The sequence below is a fragment of the Nannospalax galili genome, unplaced genomic scaffold (genome assembly GCF_000622305.1).
Source record: "Nannospalax galili isolate Female #2095 unplaced genomic scaffold, S.galili_v1.0 scaffold6, whole genome shotgun sequence".
Classification (NCBI taxonomy): Eukaryota; Metazoa; Chordata; class Mammalia; order Rodentia; family Spalacidae; genus Nannospalax; species Nannospalax galili.
The window spans coordinates 813721-839055 of NW_008355036.1; the positions used below are offsets into that span (position 1 = coordinate 813721).

The 25335-nt window shown below is 41.6% G+C and overlaps 1 protein-coding gene across 4 annotated transcripts in view; it reads right to left on the minus strand.

The window, feature by feature from the left end:
• The window catches only part of Aplp2 (amyloid beta precursor like protein 2), a 71597-nt gene that overhangs the window by 15015 nt on the left and 31247 nt on the right, over nt 1–25335 (minus strand). For 2 of the 4 annotated variants that reach the window (XM_008852107.3, XM_008852108.2), the window contains exons 2-9: nt 16139–16312; nt 14820–14943; nt 8876–8988; nt 7360–7556; nt 6749–6957; nt 5459–5626; nt 2380–2510; nt 1147–1221 (exon numbers count right to left, since the gene is read on the minus strand). In XM_008852107.3, the coding sequence (XP_008850329.1) occupies nt 1147–1221; nt 2380–2510; nt 5459–5626; nt 6749–6957; nt 7360–7556; nt 8876–8988; nt 14820–14943; nt 16139–16312 (1191 nt within the window). The remainder of the gene's footprint in view (nt 1–1146; nt 1222–2379; nt 2511–5458; nt 5627–6748; nt 6958–7359; nt 7557–8875; nt 8989–14819; nt 14944–16138; nt 16313–25335) is intronic. The other 2 variants (XM_008852109.3, XM_008852110.3) reach the window with 1 other exon arrangement.

Genomic DNA, 25335 nt, shown 5'->3' on the forward strand with positions numbered 1-25335 from the left:
AACAACACGTAATTTGTGGCACCTGTAGGAAGTCTAAATGGGCACTCTCAGAATCCAATGCTTTCTCTGGTCAGTGCCTATGTAAGAGAGTGCTGCAAGGGTGAGGTCAAGGTATACTTTCTCTTATTTCAATCAGGATGCTTCCTTACCTAAAAAAGCAAATTAAGGTTGAGTGTTAGAGGGACTCACATTTCTGTAAGTGAAATTACTAGGTTTGCAATTTCAATGTTTACCAGTCTTTTCCATGTTCTGGTAAGATGTCAACCTCTAAATCTTGAAGCCAACAGGAGATATATTTTGAAGCACAATTTATTAATGTGGTAGAATCATGCCTATTAAAATTGGGAAGGGCAAGTTAGCTTTAAGATGCCCAGCCATGTTCACAGGAAAGTTTAAGGTGTTGAACTAAAAGTCCCTGTACATGATGCAATTGTTTGTGTAACAACTAAAGCTCCAAGGTTTTCTGAGTGATTTAAAAAAGCAAAGACCCTCCAGGAAAGACACCATGAGGAGAGAGTTCAGCTAAATATAAACTGATTTAAAATATAATCAGCACATGGCCTGGGTGAGGCTCTTGGTTCAATTCCCAGTACAAAAAAAAAGAGGAAAGGAAGAAAGAAGAGATAATCAGTTTTTCAAAAACAAGTAAGTCTTATTAAAAATTGCTAGCAACGCCCATCCACTGAAAGGGGGATACAATTTGCTACTATGATTTTAAGGTTATACTTTTACAAAGATAAGAGATAAACCTACATTAGAGAGCTCTGTTTTCTGCCTTTTGACTTATCAGTCTGTCAGTTTTTTAAATTCAGCAGTGTTGTAAAGCAAGTCACAACTCACAAAAAAGATGACAGAGGACTTTTTGCCAGGAAAGCAGAATTAACTAAGAACAGCTGAGGTAAGGTTACTTCCTGCATGAACCCTCTCTGGGAGAGAGGGTTTGGTTTCCTTGTGTCATAGGTGAGCAATTCCAGTGGTGAAAAAGAAATGGGGGAAAAAAAAAAAAAAGAGTTCAGTTACAACTTCCTTGTAATTTAAGTCCTTGACTAGAAGGAGGTGTCAAATTCAAATTCCCTGGGAGTCTGGCTCTGATTATGTTTTCAGCAGGTCAGGCTAAATGTTTTATCCCTAGAAAAGGCATCTTACCTGAATGAGGGTCTGTCTCTCTGCTTTGGGGAGGTTCTTGGCTTGAAGCTCTGCCTCTTCCCATTCCTTCTTTACCTAGAACAAAGATCAAAAACACTGATCAGAGAATAGTTCTCTGCAACAGCTTCCCCATTTTCTAAAAATACTGCCAGGCACTAAATCCAATGTCGGAAATTATGCAAAAGGAAACCACATCATATGATCCTTTGAATTCAGGGCTATTACTTGGAAAGTTTTAGGCCTCAGTCATTTTCAGATAGAACCTTAATTCCACGTCCTCTTTGTTATATAACCTTGGGCAAGTTACTTAGAATTATTTGTGTCTCCCCCCTGCCCCCCCGAAAAAAAAAACTCTGAGATTAATACTTATTTTTCAGAACTGATGTAGATAAATAAAATAACAGAGCATGTCCCCAGGAGTAAGTCCCATGTAGGTAATGCATAACGGCTGTGTCCAGCTCAAGTCCACAAGGTTTTCTTCTTATCCTTATTCTGAAACAGTCTCATTAGCTCAAGCTGGCCTCAAACTCACTGTGTAGGCTTGAACTTTTGATCCTTCCTGTCTTCACTGCCCAGGTGCTGAGATTACAGGTATACCCTGCCATCCTGGTTTACATGGTGCTGGAGACTAAACCCAGGGCTTTGTGCATGCTAGGTAAGCACTCTTTCAATTGAGCTACTTCCTTAATGCCCAGCAAGGAATTCTTAGGTTAATTTCCTTTCAACTCTAGTGAGTCTGGAAGGAAGCTGTACTCCTGTCTCCTGCTTTTATACTTAAGACTGCTTCTAAGCAAAGGAACATCCCTGAGAATCCACCCTCTGCAATGGTAAGAAACTAGAATGTTTGCCTTCATCTAATCTACTTTTAGTTCCATGATATAAGTTTTCAATTTTGATAGTGACATGCCTCTGCCTCCAGAGTGCTGGGATTAAAGGTGTGTACCACCATGTCTGGCCAAAATTTACTTTTTTAAAATAAAAAGAACTTAAAGCCAGTGAGGGCCAAGAAAAGCACTAAGAGAGAATCAACTACAGAAAGTGCTCTGCAATGTCTGCAACACCATTCAGAGTAATGACACCATCATGGGAGATACCTATGACATTCTAGGGACACCACTTTCTTCACCTATAAAAACCATGCTGCAGGGTGCTTGCCTAGTGTGCCAAGTCCTGAGTTCAATCCTTAGCACCAAAAAACAAAACCACTGTGATAAGGAAACTGGTGAGGTTTACCCTGTCCATACGGTTGCGGTGCCGAATTTCCAACTGTTCCTTAGCCTTCTGGAAGCGAGCATGCTCATTATCATCAGCCGAGGTCTCAAAATATACATCAACATCATTGGTTGGCAGAGGAGTTGGGGGAACTGAAATAAAATTACAGAGGGAGTTTTCTTTGTGAGCCAGGTACTGTTAACACTGCACAGTGCTGTAGAAGAAAAATCAAGCTCAGGACCTGCAAGAGGGACTCAATTTGTCTTGTGGCTTGCTAAAAAATGCAGGGTGCTTCTGTCTGCCAAGATTTCACTTTGTTAGATTACACTGTCCAATCTTCTTAGCATAATATTCATTGACCATGGCAGTCCATGCTAATATGGCTATTTATTGGCAGCTCTACCCCCTGGTAGCTTCAGCACCAAGAGGCATTTACTTAGTAGAACTGCAGGGCAGAAAGAGACACCGCTCCTTCTACACCTTCCCTTCAGTGCCTGAAACCTGAAAACCTATTAAACAACTACCCTACTGCTTGTTACTAACGATGTCTAAATGGGAAACAGGGTTGAAATTAGACCCCATGGAGATACTTCACACAAATTATCTCCACTTTTAAGGAACAGACTCCTATCTCTCTTACAGCAATCTTTAGGCCTTAATTTGGAGAAACTGGTTCAATTGAGCATTCCTTCATATTGGCTGAGTAGAAAAAATCCAAATCACTCTAGTTATAATTCTAAATTTTTTTTTTTTTTTTGGTCTTTTTGAGACAGGGTCTCCTTGTAGCCCCAGCTGTCCTGGAACTCACTAGGTAGACCAGGCTGGCCTTGAACTCACAGAGATCCGCCCGCCTCTGCCTCCTGAGTGCTGGGATTAAAGGTGTGTGCCACCACGCCTGGCTATAATTCTAAATTTTTAGCATCACCAAAAGACTCTTCAACCCACTGATCAATAACAAGGCTAACGAGTTTGTTGAAGTTTCTATATTTGATGAGGACACGTCTCACTGATGGGAAAATACTTCAGCCTTATGTGATTCATGGCATTAAGGGGGCTTCCAGGTGTTTCCCCAGAGCATAAGTTCCATTGAAGCAGATACCTCTTACCTCACTGCAGGCCACGCATGAAGTGAGAGACCCCAAAGCAAGTGCTGTGTGTGCAAAATGAAGTCTAGTCTCTCTAGGAAAAGTACCAAGATGGCCACTTAGTCCTAATGCATAATTTTAATCCACAGGAACAAATATGTAACTGATAAATACAGCTACAAAGTAGCCAGCCACTCCCACAAAGTTTATCAGTCACAGGCATCTTTCTCCCTTTTATTTAATAATTCTAAAATCTACAACTAAAATCTTGTGAGGAATATTTGGTCTCTCCGTAAATTTAACAAACTATTACAACGCCCAACTTTCAGATCACAATTCCTCAGCAGTTTACTTAAAGTCCATGAAGAATTTTCACCAATAGCCATCAACAACACACATCAGAAGTATAAAAGATCCTGAGCTGTGGACAGTTCCAGTCCCTGTGCTTGACTGCAACAATGCAACACAGTTTACCAAAACACCCCCTGGACACAAGCAAGGAAAAGCACAGCGTCCTGGAGGTTTCCTTCTGAAGACATGGTCAGGTTAGAATCATGGCTGGCTCTTGAAACCAACATACCCAGTCACCTCAGCCCCCCTGTAAGAGGGACACAAATGTGACCATTAGAAAGAAACCTGATGCTTCTAGACCTTTAAGGCCCTCCAGCCAAAGGCCCCCTAAGCATACATACATACATACATACATACATACATACATACATACACACACACACACACACACACCCCTTCTCAACAAATCTCTCCTCAGCCACAGGAAACACTCCTAACAGAGACAGCACTTCCATATTCAGTGAGATGGTTAAAAGGCCCCAATTCCTTAAGCATTAACCCAAAACAATGGCTTGTTAATCCTTATTGTGAGTCATTTTACAAAGCAGTATATCAGAACAATTCTCACCTCTAAATCTTTCTTGAATAAACAAAGCTCATGGACAGAAGTTCTCTTCTTTTTTAACCTTTTCAGTGCTATAAAATAAAAATAGCCTTTCCAGTACAGCAGCTGGAGTGGAGGCAATGAAAGTATACTATATTAGATTAGGGTTTTAAACCTCTTTGGGGAGACGAAGAAGAGAGCACATGAAGATATCTGAATCAAAAATCATGAGAAGCTACAGCAAATACCAGGCACAGACAGCAACCCTCATGCTAACCAGTTCCAGAGCAGGAACCAAGAAACACCACCTCGCCTGAGGGTTTTCTTAGCACATGAATAAGCACTGCAAGAAAGGATCTTAGAAGAGAAAGAAATTACCATGGAGAAACGAAAAACTCTATTCCTATGTTTAATATAAACCCAACTCCACTGAAGCACTGCCCTTCCTGAGACCAAAATCCTAAACCCCTGCACAAGTCAATGTGACCAAAACACCGGAGAAACAGAGTTGAGATATTCTGGCTGCAGGGCTCTCCTCAGTAGAGTGCATGAAACAAGGTGTTTAAGTACTCTAGAACCTGTAAAGTATTCCCGTTGTCACTCCTTCTGACAGTGGGAGTTCTGACAGGTGGCATGTAGCACAGGGGTCAGCAACAGGCCAGATCAAAGACAAGAAAGAGAGGCATATGCCAGGACACAAGCATGAGCAGACCTCTGTGCTACCCTGCCATCACCCTATGGTGCCTTTCAACCAGAGATAACCCAAGGACATGGCTGCCTTCCCTGACACCCCACACCCACCCAGCCTTTGGACTCGAGGGCCCAGGAGAAGGAAGAAACCCCTGGTTGGGCCACCCTCTGCACCAGGGCAGACACATTACCAGTAACAACCATCAGAAAACACAAAGGGAGCACGGGACACCAAAAACTGAGCTCACAACTGTCCACAAGAAAGCAAAGCCTTCCTCTAAAAAGCACAAAGATGAGAGGGAAACGATTGACAGCAAACACCCAAGTCAGCAGAAACATGACACAGATGCAGTCACGAGGACAGCCGGGAGAGACAGAAGGCTGGACAGGGCGGCACTGCTGTGCAGGGCCAGCACAACGCGGGACTTACTCATCGCTTTACACACAGCCATACAATAATCCTCAGACTCAAAATTGTTCCTGTTGCCGCCGCAGCCGCCATATATAAAGCGCACGCACTTTCCCTTGGAGAGGTCGAAGTACCAACGAGGCATCACAGCCCGGCAGGGCCCCGTCATCGCCTCCTGGGAGCAGACAGCTGTGTGAAAATGGTCAGAGTATCAGCAGGGCAGAGGCAGTGCTTCAAATGCTTCACAGTGCTACAGGTCAGCCGAGGCAAGGGGGGACCACACGAGACCTGCAGGCCCTGACTAACCTCGTTTACTAATCTAAGTGGGCAGAGTCACCTTCCATATGATGAACACTCCTTTTTTATTTTGCACGGAGTCTAGATTACTACACAGGCTGATGTAGAGGAGTTCCTAGTCTTAATTCCTTGAGCCTTACACTTCTGATCTTTGCAGTAGTGACAGATGCCTGCTTTGACTATTCTGATAGCTTCCAGGACCAAAGCAGTCAGTGTGAGTAGAAAGGCCATTTTAAGTGGTGATGCCTATGGCGAGACTAAAGCACCTGCGAAGGACCAGTGTTCCCACTGTCACATTCTCCATAGCGAATAGCATACTTCTAGACCAGCTAAGTCATTTCCTCCAGTTGGGTCCTAAACAATGCTTCAAATATACAACTAACAGAGACTTTATATAAATAATTCTGGAACTATCATAGCCTTTTCTTTTTGTTTTGTTTTAAGATAGAGTCACAGTATGTAGCCCTGGTTGGCCTGGAACTCACTATGTAGACCAGGCTGGCCATGAACTCAGAGATCCGCCTCCCCCAGTGATGGGATTAAAGGTGTATGTCTGACCCTTTTGTAAAATTTCCAAGACTCAGCTTCTGCTTACCAGCTACAAATGCCTGGCAGAAAGAGTAGCTTACAGACTGGAAACATACAGAGAAAGAAAATCAAGAAAGTAATTCCAATCTAGAAAGCTGATAACTTGTGAAAATACCAAAATGAGAGCTCCTCTTGGGAGAAGAGAAGATTTTAGGCTGGATGTGGGAAGAATCTATAGCGTCTATATTGTTTTTTATTCTTTAATTAAATCCTTAGAATGCTGAACGCTTCCTGGTTCCATTCTGAATCTTGGACATACCCACCTGCTCACTGCTGACATAACTCCACCGCCACACTGGAAAGAGCTGCATTGGTGCAAAGACTGCTTTGCCTTCTGAGACTTACCTGTGATGACTGATGAATGCAACACAAAGTCCAAACAAACAACCATGTGGATTTTAAAGCCATGGCTTTTCACTGGGTTACCTTTAACATCGTGAGCAATTTCCTTGTCTGAGATAGAGCTGTCGCTGCTGGGTTCCGTTGGGTTCTCCTCATTGTAGTCATCTCCTTTAAAAGTGTCATAGTAGTAATCACGATCTTCCACCACTTCCTCTCCTTCTTCCTCATCCTCATCCTCCTCATCCACAGCTGCTTCTGTGAAGTCTTCTAAATCTGTTTCAGTAGGAAATTCACTAAAGGACACAAACAAAAAAGGAAGGTCAGCACCAATTTCTACGCACAAAGCACAAAATAGTTCCCTTCTCTATTCTGAACACAAAAACAGAGACAGGAAATAAGCTCAACTCACATGTAACTGTGCCACTAAGGCCCCCAGCCCAGCTCTATCCTCAAAAGGGAAGTTAATGAACAGCCTACAATAATGTGCAGAAAATAATGTGGCTCAGAACAGCAGAAAGACCAGAGTCACAGGTTTTCCTATGACCAGGTATGACTAGAATAAAAAGTGGATGAAATCCAGTACAAAGGGATACTCACCTTACCTGATCCAGTGGTGAGGGACCAAAAGCCAATAGCCACTTTTACAGAGGAGCTAACAAAACAAAATGATTCCAACACTCCGGACAAGGGGTTACCTTTTATAAATATCATAGTCGTCTTCTTCATCCTCTTCCTCCTCCTCCTCCTCCTCCTCTTCTTTTGACATAGTAGAGTCAGAATCAACTATCTTGGTCTGAGGGCAGCACACATACTCAGTGCCATGGAACTGGTCTACTCCACAGGGCAGCAGCATGCCATAGCTATACAAGGTCATTCCTTCAGTCAGACATGCCTGAAAGAAATCCACAGTCCACATCACAACACTTCCCACAAGACTCTTGGATCCCTGGCTTTATCCAAAAGGAACCCTTATAAAATCACCAGGTAATGCAGTTTCTCATGGACACATTTAACCATTAGCTATGATGCTACTATTTTAAGAAGACTTGAAATTTTTATTTCACGTACAACCTCATTTGAGCCAAAAGCAACTGAAAGCCAAATGTAAAAATTTAAGGAACAATTCAGTTTCAGGAATTAACATTGGTTAAAGGTGACCAATGCTAGTTTCTTCTACTCTTGGTACTGCCACCACTTGAGAAATTACCCAAAGAAAAGATTGCTAACTGAAGAACTAACTTAACTCTAGAGGATCAAAGTAAGAAAGGGTATTCCTCTGCACCACAAGAATGAAATGGCATCCAAGCCTGCCCTGCTGTGTGCATGTCCACACCCAGGTTTTCTAGAGTTGGCTATTTCCACACGGTCCTGAGGGGCTAGGATGTCTTCTTGGGAGCCCTGCTGACAGCACACAGTCCCTTTGCTTAAGTGCCTTTTAATCTTCTTTCCCAGCTCCCTTTTCTTTTTCTATGATGCTAGGAATCAAACCCAGGGCTTGCACATGTTGGACAATTGCTCTATTAATAAGCTATACTCCAGTCCAAATGATGGAGGAAACACCACTATTTTCTTTTCCTTTTTGACAGTGCTGGGAATAGAACCCAGGGCCTTACTCATGTTATACTACAGCTCTATGACTGATTTATATCCTTGTCCCCATTAAGAGCTTTAACTTTAGAAAACTCGATTGTTCGTGCTGTCTTTCCCTACAAAAACCTCTAATCTTCTCCCTGGTATTTTTTATTTAAAAGACAGAAATATCAAGTGCAGTGGTACACACCTCCAACTCCAGCATTCGGGAGGCTGAGGCAGGAGGACTGTAGAGAGTTCCAGGTCAGCCTGGGAAACATATACATAGCAAGTGCTCAGCTAGGCAGAGCTATATAGCAAGCCCTGTCTCAAAATAACAACAAAGGGCTAAAAAGATGGCTCAGGAGTTAATAGCACTGGCTGCTCTTGCAGAGGACCTGGGTTTATTTCTCAGCATCCACCTGTCAGCTGACAGCCATCTGTAACTCCAGTTCCATGGGATCCCACAGCCCCTTTCTAGCTTCTGCTGGCACCAGGCATTCACATGGTGCACACAGATAAATGCAGACAAAGCACTCATACACATAAAATAAAAATAAATATTAAAACCAAAAAGAACACCAATGTAACTGTTTCTTCCGAAAGATGCAAAACCTGCCTTGTCCTTGTTTAGTCTCTTACCTCTTTGACTACATTGTGCCAGTGCTGATGGTTCTCGCATACCTCCATCAGTTCTTTGTGGAAAAACTTGCACTTTTCTGGAACCAGCAGAACATCACTTACAAATTCACCCACTAGAAAAAGAGAACCTTTTTCAGAAGCAAATCTAATTATGATTCAGGTGAAAACAAACCTTCAGTGCACATTACCATGACAGTTGTACTACAGACAGCTATACGGCCAGACGTGCAGTCTCTCATGTCCATAAGCAGATGTGGGCACCACAAGAACTCACCATCCTGCTAGGGGCATGGTGTCAGAAACTTTGCTAATAATGTTTTCTGACTACAACCCCTTGTAGAAAATGCAGCAATATATTTTGGGGGAGATATCAACAGGATCCCCCTCCAGGACCACCTCAAATTGCACATACAACCATTCCCTGTGACCTGTGTGCTGAATCTTACTTTAGACCACCATTAGAACAACTGATGCAGGTAAGAATAACAAAAGCTGTTTTTCCACTTGGGGAAGTCCCCAACACCATTACCTGTGTAAATAAACCTGCTGCACAAGTATGCCAGCTGCATGTAAGAGTCCTGTGTCATTTATGAGGCTCTTGGAGGCTACAGCCAGGGCAGAAAAAAAGCACAAACTGTGTCTGATAGCTATCCCTGGTAGATGACATCTTTGGAATAAACAAGGCTCCATGAAATCAAGGCTCCTGAATTAACTCTCATGAGCAGAAACACTGACCTTGCACACAATGAATGTTTAGGATATATGACGAATTCAGTGCCTAAAAGAATTGCATAGGAAACATCTGTAATAATGAGCAAGCCACTCCAACCAATACTAAGTACAACTGCTCTAAGTAGACTACACCTCAAAGCCTCAGACTAGTGTAATTGAGATAATGAACAGAAACTCTGGTTGTCTTTCTATTCCTATAGTTTACTCTGTGTCTAAATCTCCACCCCAAAGTACCTGAAAATACAGTCAGGCATGGTTCACAGCTCTCTTCTCTCAGTACTGGGGCTGATCCATATGCAAATACAGAGACGAAGGAATTCCTCCCTGCAAATTCCTGCAGTTTCACGTCACACATCACCAATTCTATTTATTTGGGGCACTCTGTTTATTTAAATAAAGTTGTATAGATAACCAGAAGGCTCACTTTGATTGAGGACAGAGAAGACTGAACTGTACCTCCTTACCAAATATCATTTTATTGAGTCATACTGATGGGCAGTGTGTTCTCAGGACATGGTAGAGATGAGAGGCAGAGTGAACACAGATACCTACAGACAGTACAACACTGTATGTGTTGAAACTTCTGCTGGCAACTTACTCTCAAATTTGTGATCAAGGCCCTTGGTGCTAAGGATGTAGTTTAGTTGGTCAAGCATTGGCTAGCATACAGAAGGCCCTGGATTCGATCTCTAGTACAGCATAAAACCAGGTGTGGTGGCTTATGCCTGTAATTCCAGTGCCCAGGAAGCAGAGGCAAAGGACCAAAAATTCAACGCCATTCTTGGTTATATACAAGAGTCTGAGGCCAGTCTGGACTACGCAAAACACTCTGTAACAAACACAACCACACAGACAAAACAGAAAATATCTTAGACGTCAACCTAATAAAAGCAGTAACAAGCAAACAACAGTGCAACACCCACATACCTCCTTATTCTGCTGGGTGCTCACTGCACTGTGTGAACCAAATACTGAACTTTCAAACCAACAAAAAACAAACACAAAAAATAAACACCACCACAACCACAACCAGAAAGAAGGAAGCAGTAACAGAACAGTGCCTAAAGATAGGGTAGGCTGGAAAAATGGTGCAGTGGTTACGGCTGTGTACTGTTCTTACAGAGACCTTGAGTTCAGTTCCCAGGACCCATGTCAGGTGGTTCACAACCACCTGTAACTCCAGCTCCAGATGGATCTTCTGGATTCCATGGGTACCAGCATTAATGTGCACATACCCAAACACACACAATTGAAAATAAAAATTTTTAAAAAGATAAAGATAAGAACTCTATGACATCTAAGCCAATTAACAGAGGCACCTAATCAATATACAGCTCATTTTCATCTGCTCCCCATCTCCTTAACCTTCCTCTGGCAGGCCTATGCTTCAGATTTACTAGGCAACAATAGCTTTTTAAAAATTTATTGGTCTCACTGTGGTTCTCGTAGTAAATAAAGTATACAGGACTCTCACTTTTCATAGTCTCAAAAATTAAAAAAAATTTTTTATGTGCATGAATGTTTTGCCTGCCTGTATACAAGTATACCACGTGCATGTAATGCTCACAAAGGTCAGAAGAGGGGCGAAGGGTAAGGCTGAGACCTTAGGAAACAGCCTGAGAGTGCCTGATCTGGCCTCCACATGGTGTAGATGGAATCCCACTGAAATGGGATAACAGCCCATGGAAAACAGATGATGCAGAGACCTGAAAGTTTAGTGCCACAATGGGAGGAAGATTATTCCATACCTATCACCCCCTCCAAGGCTCAGGGACTTTTGTAGAAGAGGTTGGAGGAAAGAATGTTAAGAACCAGAGGAAGGGGTGGAGTGTTACCTGGATGTGTCCTCCAACCACTATGCTGGCAAGATATGGTCACACCTCCTTCCGATGATGCTCATCAAGGAATTGAGGGGGGAGTCAGTTACCCCTCCCACCCAATCAGTCAACCTTAGCTGCATGTTGGGGAGGGACTAAAGATATATAAGCTGAGAACACTATGAGACACCTCTCTCATCATTTTGTGCAGCTGTTGGAAAGTCAAAGGATCTGTATTTGAGTGTGGACTTTGCAGCATAGGCATAAATAGTCAAGGGAGGTACCCACTCTTCTGTAAATAAACCCCTACCCTATGATCTGTTAGTAAGTCCAATAAATTTGTGAGGATCCACCCCCCCAAAAAAAGGTTGCGTGTCAGATCCTCTGGAACTGGAGTTATGGATGGTTGTTAGATGCCATGCAGGTGCTAGGAACTGAACCTGGGTCCTCTGCAAGAGCAGCCAGTGCTCTTAACTGCTGAGCCATCTGTGCAGATCCCCTAATTCATTTTCTTAAAAGCAGAGACTGATTACTGAGTAAATAAGGGGAATTAGAATTGGAGTTCTCACTATGAGTCCATTTGGTATTTGTGTATGTGTGTGAAATGGAAGACAGAAGTCTCAGTGTTGGGTGTCTTCCTCTGTCACTCTTCACCTTATTTTGAGACTACAGCTCACTGTTTCAGTTTGACCAGTTGGCCAGCAAGCTTCTGGGATCCTCCTGCCTCTGCCTCCAAGTGCTGGGATTAAAGGGTTACGCCACCATTCCCAGTGAATCCCTGGTTTTTAATATACACAGAGGTTGATTTGGAAATGCAGGTTGAGGTGCATGTGTATAAGATACACAATAGATTTCTTAGCTCTGCTTACTGAATAGGCTGAGAAACAGCAACAGTTTCAGTAGCAATAATCTACAACTAATGTCCAGATACCAGCTGTCAAATACCATTAGCAATCAAAGAAACCAAGGAAGACTATTGAAGAAATGGCTGACTCCAAGAGAGGAGTAGGAAAACAAAGGATGGGCATGTTTTGTACTAGAAGGCAAATTCTCAAAGAATGTTAGGAACATGTTAAGAGGACACAGGAAGCAGCAGCATAAAGAGGCCCCCAAGTACATAATGATAAGAACAAAGACATCTTAGCCAGCTGACGCATTATCACAATTCCTACTAGGATGTAAACTTTGACACTGCTCTCAGAATACATAAACCTGGGGCTGACAAGATGGCTCAGCAGGTAAAGGCACTTGCCTCAAAAATCTGGAAACCTGAATTCAATTCTGGAACCCATATAAAGGTAGAAGAAAAGAACAGATGCCACAAAAGCAGTCTTCTGGTCTCCACATGTGTACTGAGGCATGCATGTCATGCACACAATCATACATACACACAATATTAAAAAAAAAAAAAGGGGGCAAAGACAATAGACAAACCCACAGTTCAGTGCTAATACACCATGAAGCCAGAGATGGACAGATAGTGTAGATAAGAGGGCAGGGTCGAGGGAGGGTCAGATCATGGAGTTTTAAGCCACACTACTGAGCAAGGCACTTGGACTTTTTTTTTCCCCCAAGGTAAAGAAGAGATACTAAAGAGTCTTATGCAGAACAGGGATATATAATTTGATATTTACCTTTGATGAGAGGGCAACAAATTGGAAACACAACAGAGAATCATGCATGAAGGTTGCCATCATAGTTCAGAAAAGTGGCAAAAAGTCAAATTATTGAAGTAGGAATCTGATGGTAGAAGCCAGAAAGTCACCAATTTTCTTGACTTACACCACCCTGAGCATCTTAATTTTTTCATAGCACCCCTAGACCAAAATAAAAATTTTTTTTTTTTTAAGTTAAGAAGCTGGGTCCAATGGCAGCTTCAGATTGGGGCCTGTCATTGTATGCAAGGCAGTGCACAACTTCCTCCACACTACACTCAAGACTGAACACCATCAGTTTCGCTTCTCTAGTGATTTTCATGGAATACTGACTTTTTAATCACAGAAACCACTGAAAACAGCTTCACGAAGACATGAGGCCACTGAAAGACTAATGAATGCTGAAACTGGACACTATCTCCAGCTAAAAGTTTCCAGAACACTGATGGATGTCACTATGCTTAACTTGCAAATAAAATTTATTCCATAATACCCTTTGAGTTTGTTGTAATATCTTTGGATATCTAAAGGACAACTGGGAGCAGGAAGATCAGGCTGCAAAAGTATATGGGAATGGATGTAAAAGAATTTCAAAAACTTTGTATTTATTGTCAAAAAAAAATGTTCAAAAATAACCTGTAAGGCTGGAGGGTGTACACACACACACACACACACACACACACACACACACACACAGAATCTTGACAGTTTGAGGATTTTAAAGACAGATTTCTTGAAGCCAAATGGAAAAGAATAACATCCTTACACCATACCACGAAGATTTTAACACATTTCACACTAACGCAAGATGCTCAGATTTAAAGGAGAGGGTGTTAAGTACACACAATGTCCTTCTTCCCTCTGCCTGATGCATAAACACAGTTCTACAGGTGCTGGTTCTTCCTCCAACCTGACCATCTTTCCTTACTTAGGAGCCTAAGAAAAGCAACATACTCCATTTTGCTGCTTTCTGTAGGTTAAGAAGGGGTTTAATGAAGTGAGGGAAACTCACTGATGGCTCAAATTAGAGTGACAGAACTACTCAGATGTCAATGCTAATTCCTCATATGTATTAATGCTAAAATCAATTATTATGCCCTTCCAAGCATCTGTGGCCAATCTGTTCTCGAATCACCCAGACTCTAGACAATGCAGGCAAGGAAGGGTGGAGGGATACATCCAGAGAGTAACACCTACTTCTGAGGAAAACACTGTCACAGCTTTACTCAAATTAACACTTAAGTGTCAGCACCAGCAATGAGGTAACAACCTATATAGACCCCAAGCCCTTCAGATGGCAGGTCCCACAGCATCTAGCCTTGCCACCTGGCCACATGCTATGAGTCACTTTTCCTTCCACTGAGAACTACCAGTGCCTGATCTAACAGTGCAAATGTGGACACAGGATGAAATACAGGGAACAGAAGTCTCTTTTTCCCTTGGGCTGTTTTCTTTAGTGCCATTTCTTAACTATATCTCTTAGCACTGATTTCAAATGGTTAAAGAGAACAAAGAGGGATTGCTTTTTGCAGGTAATGCTTTTGCTTGGTATCCTGGAAAACACTCATCCTCCAGAGACAGAAAGAAGTTCACAATGGGATAGGGTTAGGACCAGAGAAAAAGTGTACCACTGACACAGGAACGTACACCCATTGGAGGAATTCCAATACTTTACTGTGAGCCAAGAACAAAGTTTAAAAGGAAGAGGACCACTTCTGAAAAGCAACCAAGAACACTTACCAAGACACTTGAAAGGTATAACAACGTGACTCTTGCATTGTTTTTTATCCCTTCGGCACCAACTGTCAATATTGACTGGCTGGTTTGCTTCCATCACATTTGTGATCTGCAGCTCTGGATATATCTGTTAAAAAGAGGGGAAAAACCCCACACAATAAACCATCCTACAGACAAACATTGTCAAGTAAGGAGAAACAGCTAGGTTTGCTCAGCCAACAGCCTCATCCTATATGAACCTCAAGTTCCACTCTACTATTCCTCATTCCAAGGGCAATAATCAAGTAAAAATACATTGAATTATCAGTTTTCTTTTGACAGCTTATATTTCTGACTGTTCCCATAGACTCCACTTTAAAAAGGGTATCTTTATTTAAGGGCAAATGCAGCAAGCAGGCTTTCAATCTAAAACAAATTTGATTAGGTATCAAGTTCATGTATAAAAGGTATATAGATTGCTGAGTTCTCAAACTAAAACACTGAAGAGGCGAGTCTATTGAAGGAACTGCTAAAGAAGGTGTAGAACAATAGTTCTACCTTATGTGCTAGTCTTTTGTTGTAGTTTTGAGACAGGGTCTCCCTGTTACCCCAGCTGGCCTGGAACTCACTATGCAGATTGAGCTGGCCTTGATCTCACAGAGATCCACATTATATGCCTCTGCCTCTACTGGGCATGTGTTACCATGCCCAGCTCTATTTGCTAGTCTTGATAAGAAATTAAAATACTTCATATTCTTTTTTTACTGAACCAAGATCAGCTGAATCAGATTTGGGATGATCCTTCACAATACTGGCAGCTTTCTAAGAATAAGTAAAAAATACAAGCACAGGGCTAGAAAGATGGCTCAGCAGTTAAGAGCACTGGCTGCTCTTGCAGAGGACCCAGGTTTGATTCCCAGCACCCATACGGCAGCTAACAACTGTCTATGACTTCAGTTCCAGGGGATCTGACACCCTCTTCTAACCTCCAGGGGTACTGCACAGCACAGGTGCACTTACATGCACACAGGTAACACACTCATACACATACAATTAAAACACAGAGACAGACATACACACACATTTTGTTTTCTTTCTAAACCAGGAAGACAAAAGAACTCTGTACTTGCCAAGCTTCTGGAATATTCTTTCTGCAAAGAACTGGGAACTCAAAACACACAGGCAAAACCTCTGCAATGTCTCAATCATACCAGACATTTAGACACAAAGGGCCTGGGGCACTGGTTTTAGCACTTTGTGGTCTTGGGTTTAAAAAAAAAAAAGTAAAACAGATGCAACCCTGACTCAGAAAAAATGGAGTAACGTTCTGGCAACATTCTTACCTCCTGACAGTACTGAAGAACTTCCTCCTTTGTTCCAAAGCAGCTCTTGGTACCCGATGGGTCAGGTTCCCATTTCCCAGTCTGAATGTTCACATGCATATTCAACTTCCCACAAAACATTGCAATTTGAGGTTCGGCAACGGCAAATCCTGTTCCAGCATTGGCTGCAAGAGCCTACCAAAAGGAAAAAAAAATTCTGCTTATTCAAAAAGGTTTGTAGGCAGGCACAATCATTCGATGGTGCATACACAATCAATAATTTATAGCTGTAATACCCAGTGCGGTTCTGCTTAAGATCTCAACATGAAAAAAAAACCAGAGGGTGGGTGGCAGGTGCTGCAATGTGAATACAATGGAATACTTGAACTGCAGTCTGAAAAAATAAGAATTACCAAGCTGGCAAGAAGGCTCAGCAGGCAAAGGCACTTACCACCAAGGCTGATGAGCTGAGTTTGATCCCCAAGACCCACACAGTAGGAGAAAACTGACTCATGCAAGTTGTCCCCTGACCTGCACATGTGCACCCGGGTCCATGCCCTACCAACCTTCTCAAAGTAAAAACATAATAAAAGAATTAGCAAAAACTACATGGAACTGCCTTCCAGTTTGAAAACAAGCATTTCAGGACAAATAAAAGGAAATTCAACACTGTATTTGTGGAAACAAATCCCTAAATGGAACAGTTTATATAGCCTCATGAGTTAGTAGATTCATAAGCTACTGGAAACCAGGGTATCTGAGTATCAAAGAAGACAGTTAAAGTCCCTAGCAGTGTTTCTATTGGTCTATCTCAAACTGAATTGGGTGGGAAAAGGTAGGTATGGGCCAATATAAACTTTTTCTTGATTATTTTCTTCGTTCCTTTTTTTTTAAAAAAAAAAATTGTTTTGAGTCAGGGCCTCGCCAGACTGTCCTCAAACTCACAGAGATCCACCTGTCTCTGCCTCTCTCTCTCTCTCTCTTTTTTTGTTTTTTTTTTTTTCTTTTTTTTGGTCTTTTTGAGACAGGGTTCCCCTGTAGCCCCAGCTGGCCTCGAACTCACACTCAAAGATCCAACGGTCCCTGCCTCCCAAGTTTAAAGATGTATGGCATCATGCCCAGCTTCTGTCTCTACCTCTCAAGTGCTGGAATTAAAGGCCATCTTTCCCATCTCTTGGTTATTTAAAAGAACAAAAATGAAACAAAAAGATTTGTCTCAAAAGCTTAGCCATTTACTTTTTTTTTCCTTTTCTTTTTTTGTGTATGTGTGCTTCTGCTGGTACTGGGGACTGGCCTACTTTAGGGCCTTGTGTATCTTAGGCCTGTATTTTACCACTGAGCTACGTCCTCATCTCTTTTTACACTTTTTAAAAAGATATTACAATTTATTTTTATTTTATGTGTATGGGTGTTTTGCCTGCATATATCTAAGTGTACAGATGTGTGTAATGCCCACGGAGGCCAGAAGAGGGCATTGGATCCCTGGACCTGGGGCTACAGACAGTTATTAGAGGCCATGTAGGAGCTGGGAACCAAACCAGGGTCCTCTACAAGAGCAGCCAGTGCTCTTAACCCCTGAGCCATCTCTTTTCACACCCCAGCCCTTCTTTTTACATTTTTAAATTTTGAGACAGACTCTCACTAAGATACCCAGGCTGTTCTTGAACTCCTCCTGTCTCAGCTTCTCAAGTGGCCGGGATAATAGGCCTATCTTTATATTCACATTAACAAATCCTTGTCCCAGGAAGTGTGTTAGAGTTTTAAATATTTTACTTATTATTTTTATTTTTATGTGTATGCATGTATTGCCTGCATGTAGGTAAGTGCACCTGTGTTGTACAATGCCCACGGAGGTCAGAAGATGATGTCGGATTCCCTGAAACTGGAGTTACAAACAGTTGTTAGCTGCCATGTGGGTGCTGGGATACGAACCTGGGTCTTCTGCAAGAACAGTCAGTGTTCTTTAACTGCTGAGCCATCTCTCCAGCCCCCATGTTAGAATTTTAAAAGGACCTTTGGATATATATATGATGAAGTGAAAGCATCATGGAAAAGCTAGCCTCTACTCCCCATTTGGGATGCCTCTAACCTGACTTCAGTCTCTTCTAATACCAACAGCAAGTCTACTCCTTCCTTCACACACCAAATCATCAAAGTAGAGAATGGCTAAACTCCCAATAGTTTACTAAATCAATCATACAACAAAAATCTGTATCAAGCAACTATATTGAGTAAAGCAACATGCTAAAAGCTTAGGATACAAGCCTGAGCAAAAAGTCATGACACTCCTTTCTGAGCTGCCAGTCTAAGGTCAAGTCAAGATTTATACAAAAAAGGATGACTGGGTTTCCAGCTCTAAAGAGGAAGACAGCATAGTACTGAAAAACAAAACAAAACAAAACGGAATGTGACCTAAATCTGGAGAGATGATCAAGGACAGCAATACTTGTGGAGCTCTGGAGATAGTGTTGGAGAGGATGGAGAAGCTTTGCAGCAGAGCCAGGTCCAGACAGTCTCCAGACAGAAAGTACCTAAAGGACCTAAGCCTTCATCACCACAAGTGTTGAGAGCTCTTACACACAAAATGATTTCTCCCAAGATGCAGCTGATGCTTGTTCTGGCTGCAGGATAGCTGGTAAGTATGGTAAAGAGTAAACAGCAAACATACAGGGAAATGGCTCAGAAAGCTGGAGATGCACAGACAAGGGAAAGGTAACAGCAGCCTGGGCTAAGGTGATGCAAACAGGAGAAAGCCTCAAGATCACAAGAGAAAATGGGCAAGATTTGATGATACATCAGATTCAGAGAATGAGAAAGAAGACAGCAAGTTATTTGCAGTGTGCCCTTGAAGTAGATAATGGGACACAAGGTGAACAGCTTTTTCTGCCACACATACCATTATGTTCAAAAGCCATGGGGCTAACAGAACATGAACCAAAACCATCAAACTTGTGAGGCAATATAATTTTCATCTCAGTGGATTATCTCGGGCATTTTCTTATATAAGACAACAAAGGCGACTAACACAGTTCGCAATACTCATCATGTGGTGGTCTCATCATGGAAATAGAACACTGAGAGGGATTTCATGAGTTAAGCTTGTGCCTATAGTTCCAGCTAACCAGAAGTCTGAAGAAGGAAGATCATGTGAACCCAGGAGTTTGGTACCAGCCTGGGCAACACAGCAAGATCCTACTTCTTTTTAAAAAGGACAAAGAGGGAGTGGGGGGAGGGGGATTTCATAAGCAATTTATCTTATGTTGGGTAAAAATAACTATTCCACAGTCATTCTCTGGCAGCATTCTCTTGTTTTGTGATGAGAACTTAACTAGTATCAGCCCAAAATAGGCAAGCAGCAGCCCTGAGGAGTTGTAAACACCAAGGTTCCTGCAAGCACTGTCCTTGAAGAGCGCGGGCATCTATGCATTCAGTGTTGCAGTGATCCTCCTTTATCCATGGGGTGCCCAAAGTCCCCAGCAGGTGCCTGGACATAGAGTACACTGAACTGTATCCATGGCTTTCCCTACACATCCATGCTATGACAAAGTTTAATGTATAATTTAGCACAATAAGAAATAAACACCAATAATTAAAAACCAAATAGAATAGTTTACTGAAATCTGCCTGCTTTCTACTACTACAAGAGGAGAAAGCACAAAGACTTGTTGGTTCTCTAGGAGAAAGCTAAATTGGAATCAAAATGTTGCCAACATATATTGCTGTTGAAAAACACCTCAATTAAATCCAATGAACAACTAGTACCTTTATTAACTAACACTGACTGTAGTCCTGCTGCAACAAATAAACATTTATAAAAGGAGAGAGGTCCTATGCTTTCATTAAAGTTGCACAGTGATGTGCATTCTGACTCTTAAAGGTATCTGGAAAAATAAACACTTACTTATACATAATATGCTAATGGTGCTTTACTCAAACAAACCATTAAAAGATATAGAGGATATACAAGACAATTATGTATAATTTTCACACTGAAGCTCAGGAAAGACCTGCTTCTTTTGTGACTCCCTGTCTAAAGAGTGTGGCTAGAAATTTAAGACTGCAACAGAGGAACATGGGTTTCTACAGTGAGAAGTGTGCGTGTATGGGTAAATACAAACTAGTTTTCCTAAATTCTTTGCTTTCTACTTCAAGAGCCCAGATAAAAATAAATGAAGGAGGGGGCTGGAGAGATGGCTCAGCAGTTAACACTGGCTGTTCTTGCAAAAGACCCAGGTTCAAATCCTAGCACCCACACGGCAGCTAACAATTGTCCATAACTCCAATTCCAGGGGATCCAACAGACTCTTCTGTCCTCCGCTGCCTGTATGACACGGGTGCACTTACATGCAGGCAATACACACATGCGCATAAAATAAAAATAAATAAAAAATAAATGAAGGAGCTAGGCATGGTGGTATACACCTGTAATCCCAGCACTCAGGAAGTTGAGGTAAAAGGATGGCTAGGAGAAAGTAGGGGGATTAGGAGGGAGAGGAAGACAGGGCAGAGAGAAGGAAAGGGGAATCCAGGAAAATATGATAAATGTATTAAAAAAATTCAAATTGGAACATGTTTCCTAAAACCACTATAAATGAACTACAAAGTTAAACTGCTATGTGTGGTATTGCATGTGTCCTTTTATAGTAAAGGCAGCTACTAAACAAGTAGGATTTGGGGTGCCATATTTAATCATTCAGAAGGCTGGGAGGAGCCAGGTGTGATGCTGCCCTTAATCCCAGCACCTGGTAGGCAGAGGCAGCTGGATCTCTGTGGATTCCAGGTCAGCCAGGGCTACAGTGAGATCCTGTCTTTAAAAAAAAAAAAGGAAAAAGAGATGATGCACTCTCCGAGGTTCCAGAACAAAGTTTGCTCCTTTAGTCCCCCAAATGAACACAGCTAAGAAACAGCGTTGATTAGTTATATGAGGTCACCAAGCCACAACCTTGAAATGGCCAATTTCAGTGCAGGCAGCCATTCATCAGCACCAAAGATTATATTCCACATGTTACTCATTATGGTTGTTGACTAAAAGACCACAAGAGTTCCAACTGTATAAATGTGCAGTTTATGGGTCAACCACGGAGGTCAATATATCAGTGGTAAGTGCTTTTGATTTCTACACTGAGATGGTCAGTGTTACCTTCCCCAAAGAGAATCTAAAATATCAGAGGTTAAAGCAACAGGAAGGAGGAGCACAACAGCAACAGAGCCTCACATCAGCTACCACACCAAGAAAAAGGAGGGTAACTGGAATCAATCCAGACAGCTAATAGGCTACAGTGATTCACTTCTGAGTTCAGAAAGATTAATCCTTGTGGTCATAAGAGACTCTAAAGAAGGTATCTTCTAAATATAAAAAGCCTCTGTGGACCATGTCTAGGAATCAACCAAACATACTCCAACTTCACCTAGCGTATGATAGGGCCATTTTTTCTATGTTTGTACTGCTTTACTTGGAAATGCTCTTATTTAATGTGCTCTCCATTTCCCTAAGCACTGACCCTGCCTTGATCCAGTACATCAACATATAAATCAACCTGCTTCCTAATCTAACATGTTACAAATGGGACTTCACTGCCAAGTCAGCACTTCTGATATCCCGTGAACCTGGAATCCTGTGAAAGAAAATGAATGCCCCACGTGTTGGCACTTAAGCTCATCCTTGTGATCTATGCACACTGCAGCACTTTCAAGGCTTTGAAAACAAACTGCATCAATTGCTTTCCTAGTCACTTAATAATTCATTCTTAATAAGAAATTCCATTTCATTAATTTGGCTCAGGGAAGAAAGAGTTCAACTATCCAAGGCAAAGAATTCAACTTGGTAAAAAGTGCTTCTAGTAATGTGAAACTTTGACATAGCTTAAAGAAATAAATACTAAATCTGAATCAACGTACAGCAAGTCAGGACCTTTCATCATCATTTCAAGAAGTACAACTCCTTGGGCCATGTAAGCTCTACCGGCCTTCACAAAGCTGCTCAGGAACAATGCAGCTCTCCTACCCCAAAGTCAGTACAGAAGCACAGTGTAAAGTTATTTCTTTCCTCACTAAAGCTACTGCCCCAGAATCAAACCTGGCCCAGGCTTTGTTAAAGTGGTGGTGCTCAAGTGGTAGCATCTTCCAACAGGCAAGTTTTCTGCTACAGGAAAATGGTCTTTCCTTGGATACCACAGCTTACAGTGGCAACCTGCCCTGTGAAAGCAAGCCAACAGTTCAGGTCTAATAAACACTGAATGAAGTAGGCCTCTGCAGTATCTCCCTACCGCCTACAGGCTAGTGACAAAAAAGAAACCAAAGGACGGAAGAAAGGAAGGGAGGGAAGGAGGGAGGCAGGCAGGCAGGCAAGCAAGCAACAACCTAACGCAAAGGCCCGTTCTTTTCCTTTAAAAAAAAATAAAGTCATTAACAATCTGTCAAAATTTAAAGATGCTATACACCATTTTCATTCCTGTTTGTTCCAGTGCTGAATAAAAAGTCACGATTTGTAAATTATAATGACTCAAGTCTGTGCCCACAAACTTTCACCAAGATTTATTTAACTGAACAAAGTGAAATAGATCCTGTTCTTAGCACTCTCCAGCTATTTCACTAACTACAAAAAGAAGACAATTACTTTAGGATGAAAATGCCCATCAGACACTAGTGTGAACTTCACCAGCAACAAGACACATTTGTTAAAAATCAGAAAAGACTATGCACAAATGACAACTGAGTGCAATGTGGGAGCTTGCATAGGATCCTGGAACAGGAAAGGACACCAGTGGGGAACTGGAGCAATCATTTGCATAAGTCTCGCCAACACAATCTCCTGTCAATGCTCTATGGGTTACATAAAACATTAATTCCAATGAAAGGTACAGGAGAATTCAGCAGTATTGTCAACTTTTAGTTAACACATAAAATTGAATCAAAATAAAGTTTTGAGGGCTGATATAGCTTACCAGAATAACATTTACCTAGCATGAAGGATACATGGGTTATCTCTAGTACTACCAGAATAATAAAGTGTTTTTTGTTTTTAATTCTGTTCAATTGTCCAGACTGTGCTCTGGAGGGCAGAGTTTCAATCTTACAAATCTAGACTGTAAAAAAGAGAGAAGACAAGCTGGGCATGGTGGCAGGTACCTGTAGCTCCAGCTACTGGGAAGACAGGTGGGAAGACTGCTGGAGTCCGTAAGTTTGAGACCAAATTCCACCTCAAAAAAACAACAATGGGAGGAATGGGGAAGAGGAAAGGGGAAAGAAGAGGCAGAAGGAAAAGACACTTTTAGGTTCAGCAGCTAGTAAGGATAATCAGAGCAGACTCAATACCTGAAAAGCATACATCCGACATAGTACATTACAGATATTAAATATATTAAGTACTTTGAAACTGCAATTTGATTGCTATCAAAGAGTGACAGTATGATGGCTCATCTTGACAGTTTCACAAGATTTAGAACTAAAGACTTGCCACTTTTAGATTTGTCTAAGGGTGTTTCTGAAAAGGTTTCACAGGAGGGAAGACCCACCTGCAATGTGGGTGCACATCCCATGGGTAGGGGTCCTGGTGAATACAAAGAAGAAAGCAGGAGCCCCAGCACTCATCACTCTGCTTCCTGACTGAGAAAGCATTGTAGCGCAGCCTCATACCCCTGCTGCTAGTGAGAGCTGCTCTCCACCACACCTCCCCTACCATGATGTACCATGAGTCAAAAAGAGCCTTTATTTAAGTTGCCTTTGTGAGGAATTGTCACAGCTTCGAGAAACGTACTGATAACTATAGTTTTGAACCCTTACCGTATCTTCTTCAACAGCATAGAAGGGGAGCTATGAATTTTAAAAGTTCATGCTTCAAATGTTTCAACCCTCCATTTGACAAATTAGCAAGACTCTGAATAAGTATATTCTGATTTTAACAGCAATATGAAAAAACTGAATTCTTAAAATGGTGGCATTACAACTGAAAATTCTTTTTAAATTAATTTTTTATCTTTAAAATTTTTATTATTTATCCATTTATTATATGTATGGGAGGAGTGCATGCATATGTTATGGCACATACAGAGGTCAGAGGACAATTTGTACAGTTCTCTCCTTCTACCATGTGGGGCCCAGGGATCAAACTCGGTTGTCAGACTTGGTGGCACCTTTACTGACTGAACCATTTGGTCAAATTACAATGTAAAATTCTTGGCCTTTATACTTGAGTTTGATTCTAAACAGGTAAACTAGGTGTAGAGGAAAATTCTAAGCATTAAAAACTATTATCCTTACAATGACATATACCAGCTGTTAGGCATTATTTTCAGACACAGTGATTTATACAAGCAATCTGTTATTAGAGCTTTAAATATTAAAGTATAAATAAAATATTTTCCAGATTGAAATTATTTAGTTTGTCTCCAGGGCTTTCTATAGGAACATTTGTCAAACTGGATTACACTGATAAAAAATCCAAGCACTGTGATTTAGTACAAATTTGTCTTTCACTATGTGTGACATGGGAACTAAGAGTCTTTTGTAAAGGAAATTGTTAGAAATACATTATTGCATAAAATAGTCTTATATTAAAAAAAGATGCAGAACAGTGTTTACTGAAATTTGCTGGTTTCCATTTCTTCCCAGTTGCCATCATAATACAAGAAGTCTAAGGCACTGACTCCCAGGAGGATAGAACCACTAGGGAGTAGTAGTCTTGGACAATCAGTCTTCTCATCACACTCTGTCTGAGTAAAGTGCTCAAGGTGGTAGCTAAGAATATGGCTTTAAGACACAAACATGATCTAGTTCTATCATCAGATACTTGTTCACTTCTGCAGGCCACCTGACCTCTCCAAGCCTATTTTTCTATTAAAATGAATTTCAAGCCAGGCATGGTAGCTCATACCTGTAGACCAGCAAGCACTTGGGAGGCTGAGGAAAGGATTGCAACAAGTTCAAGACCATTGTAAGCTACTGTGAGACCCTGTCTGGAAAAAAACAAACAAATTTTGTGGGGCTAGGGAGATGACCTAGTTGGTAAAATACTTGCTGTGCAAACTTGAGGACCTGAATTCAAAAGTCAATAAATAGTATGTTAAAACCTGGGTATGTGATTATAATCCCAGTGCTAGGAAAGTAGAGACAGGAGGATTCCAGGGGCCTGATGGCTGGCCAGCCAGCCTAACCATATCTGATTGGCAAGTCCAAAGTTCCAGTGAGAGATCCTATCTTAAAAAAAAAAAAAAAAAAAA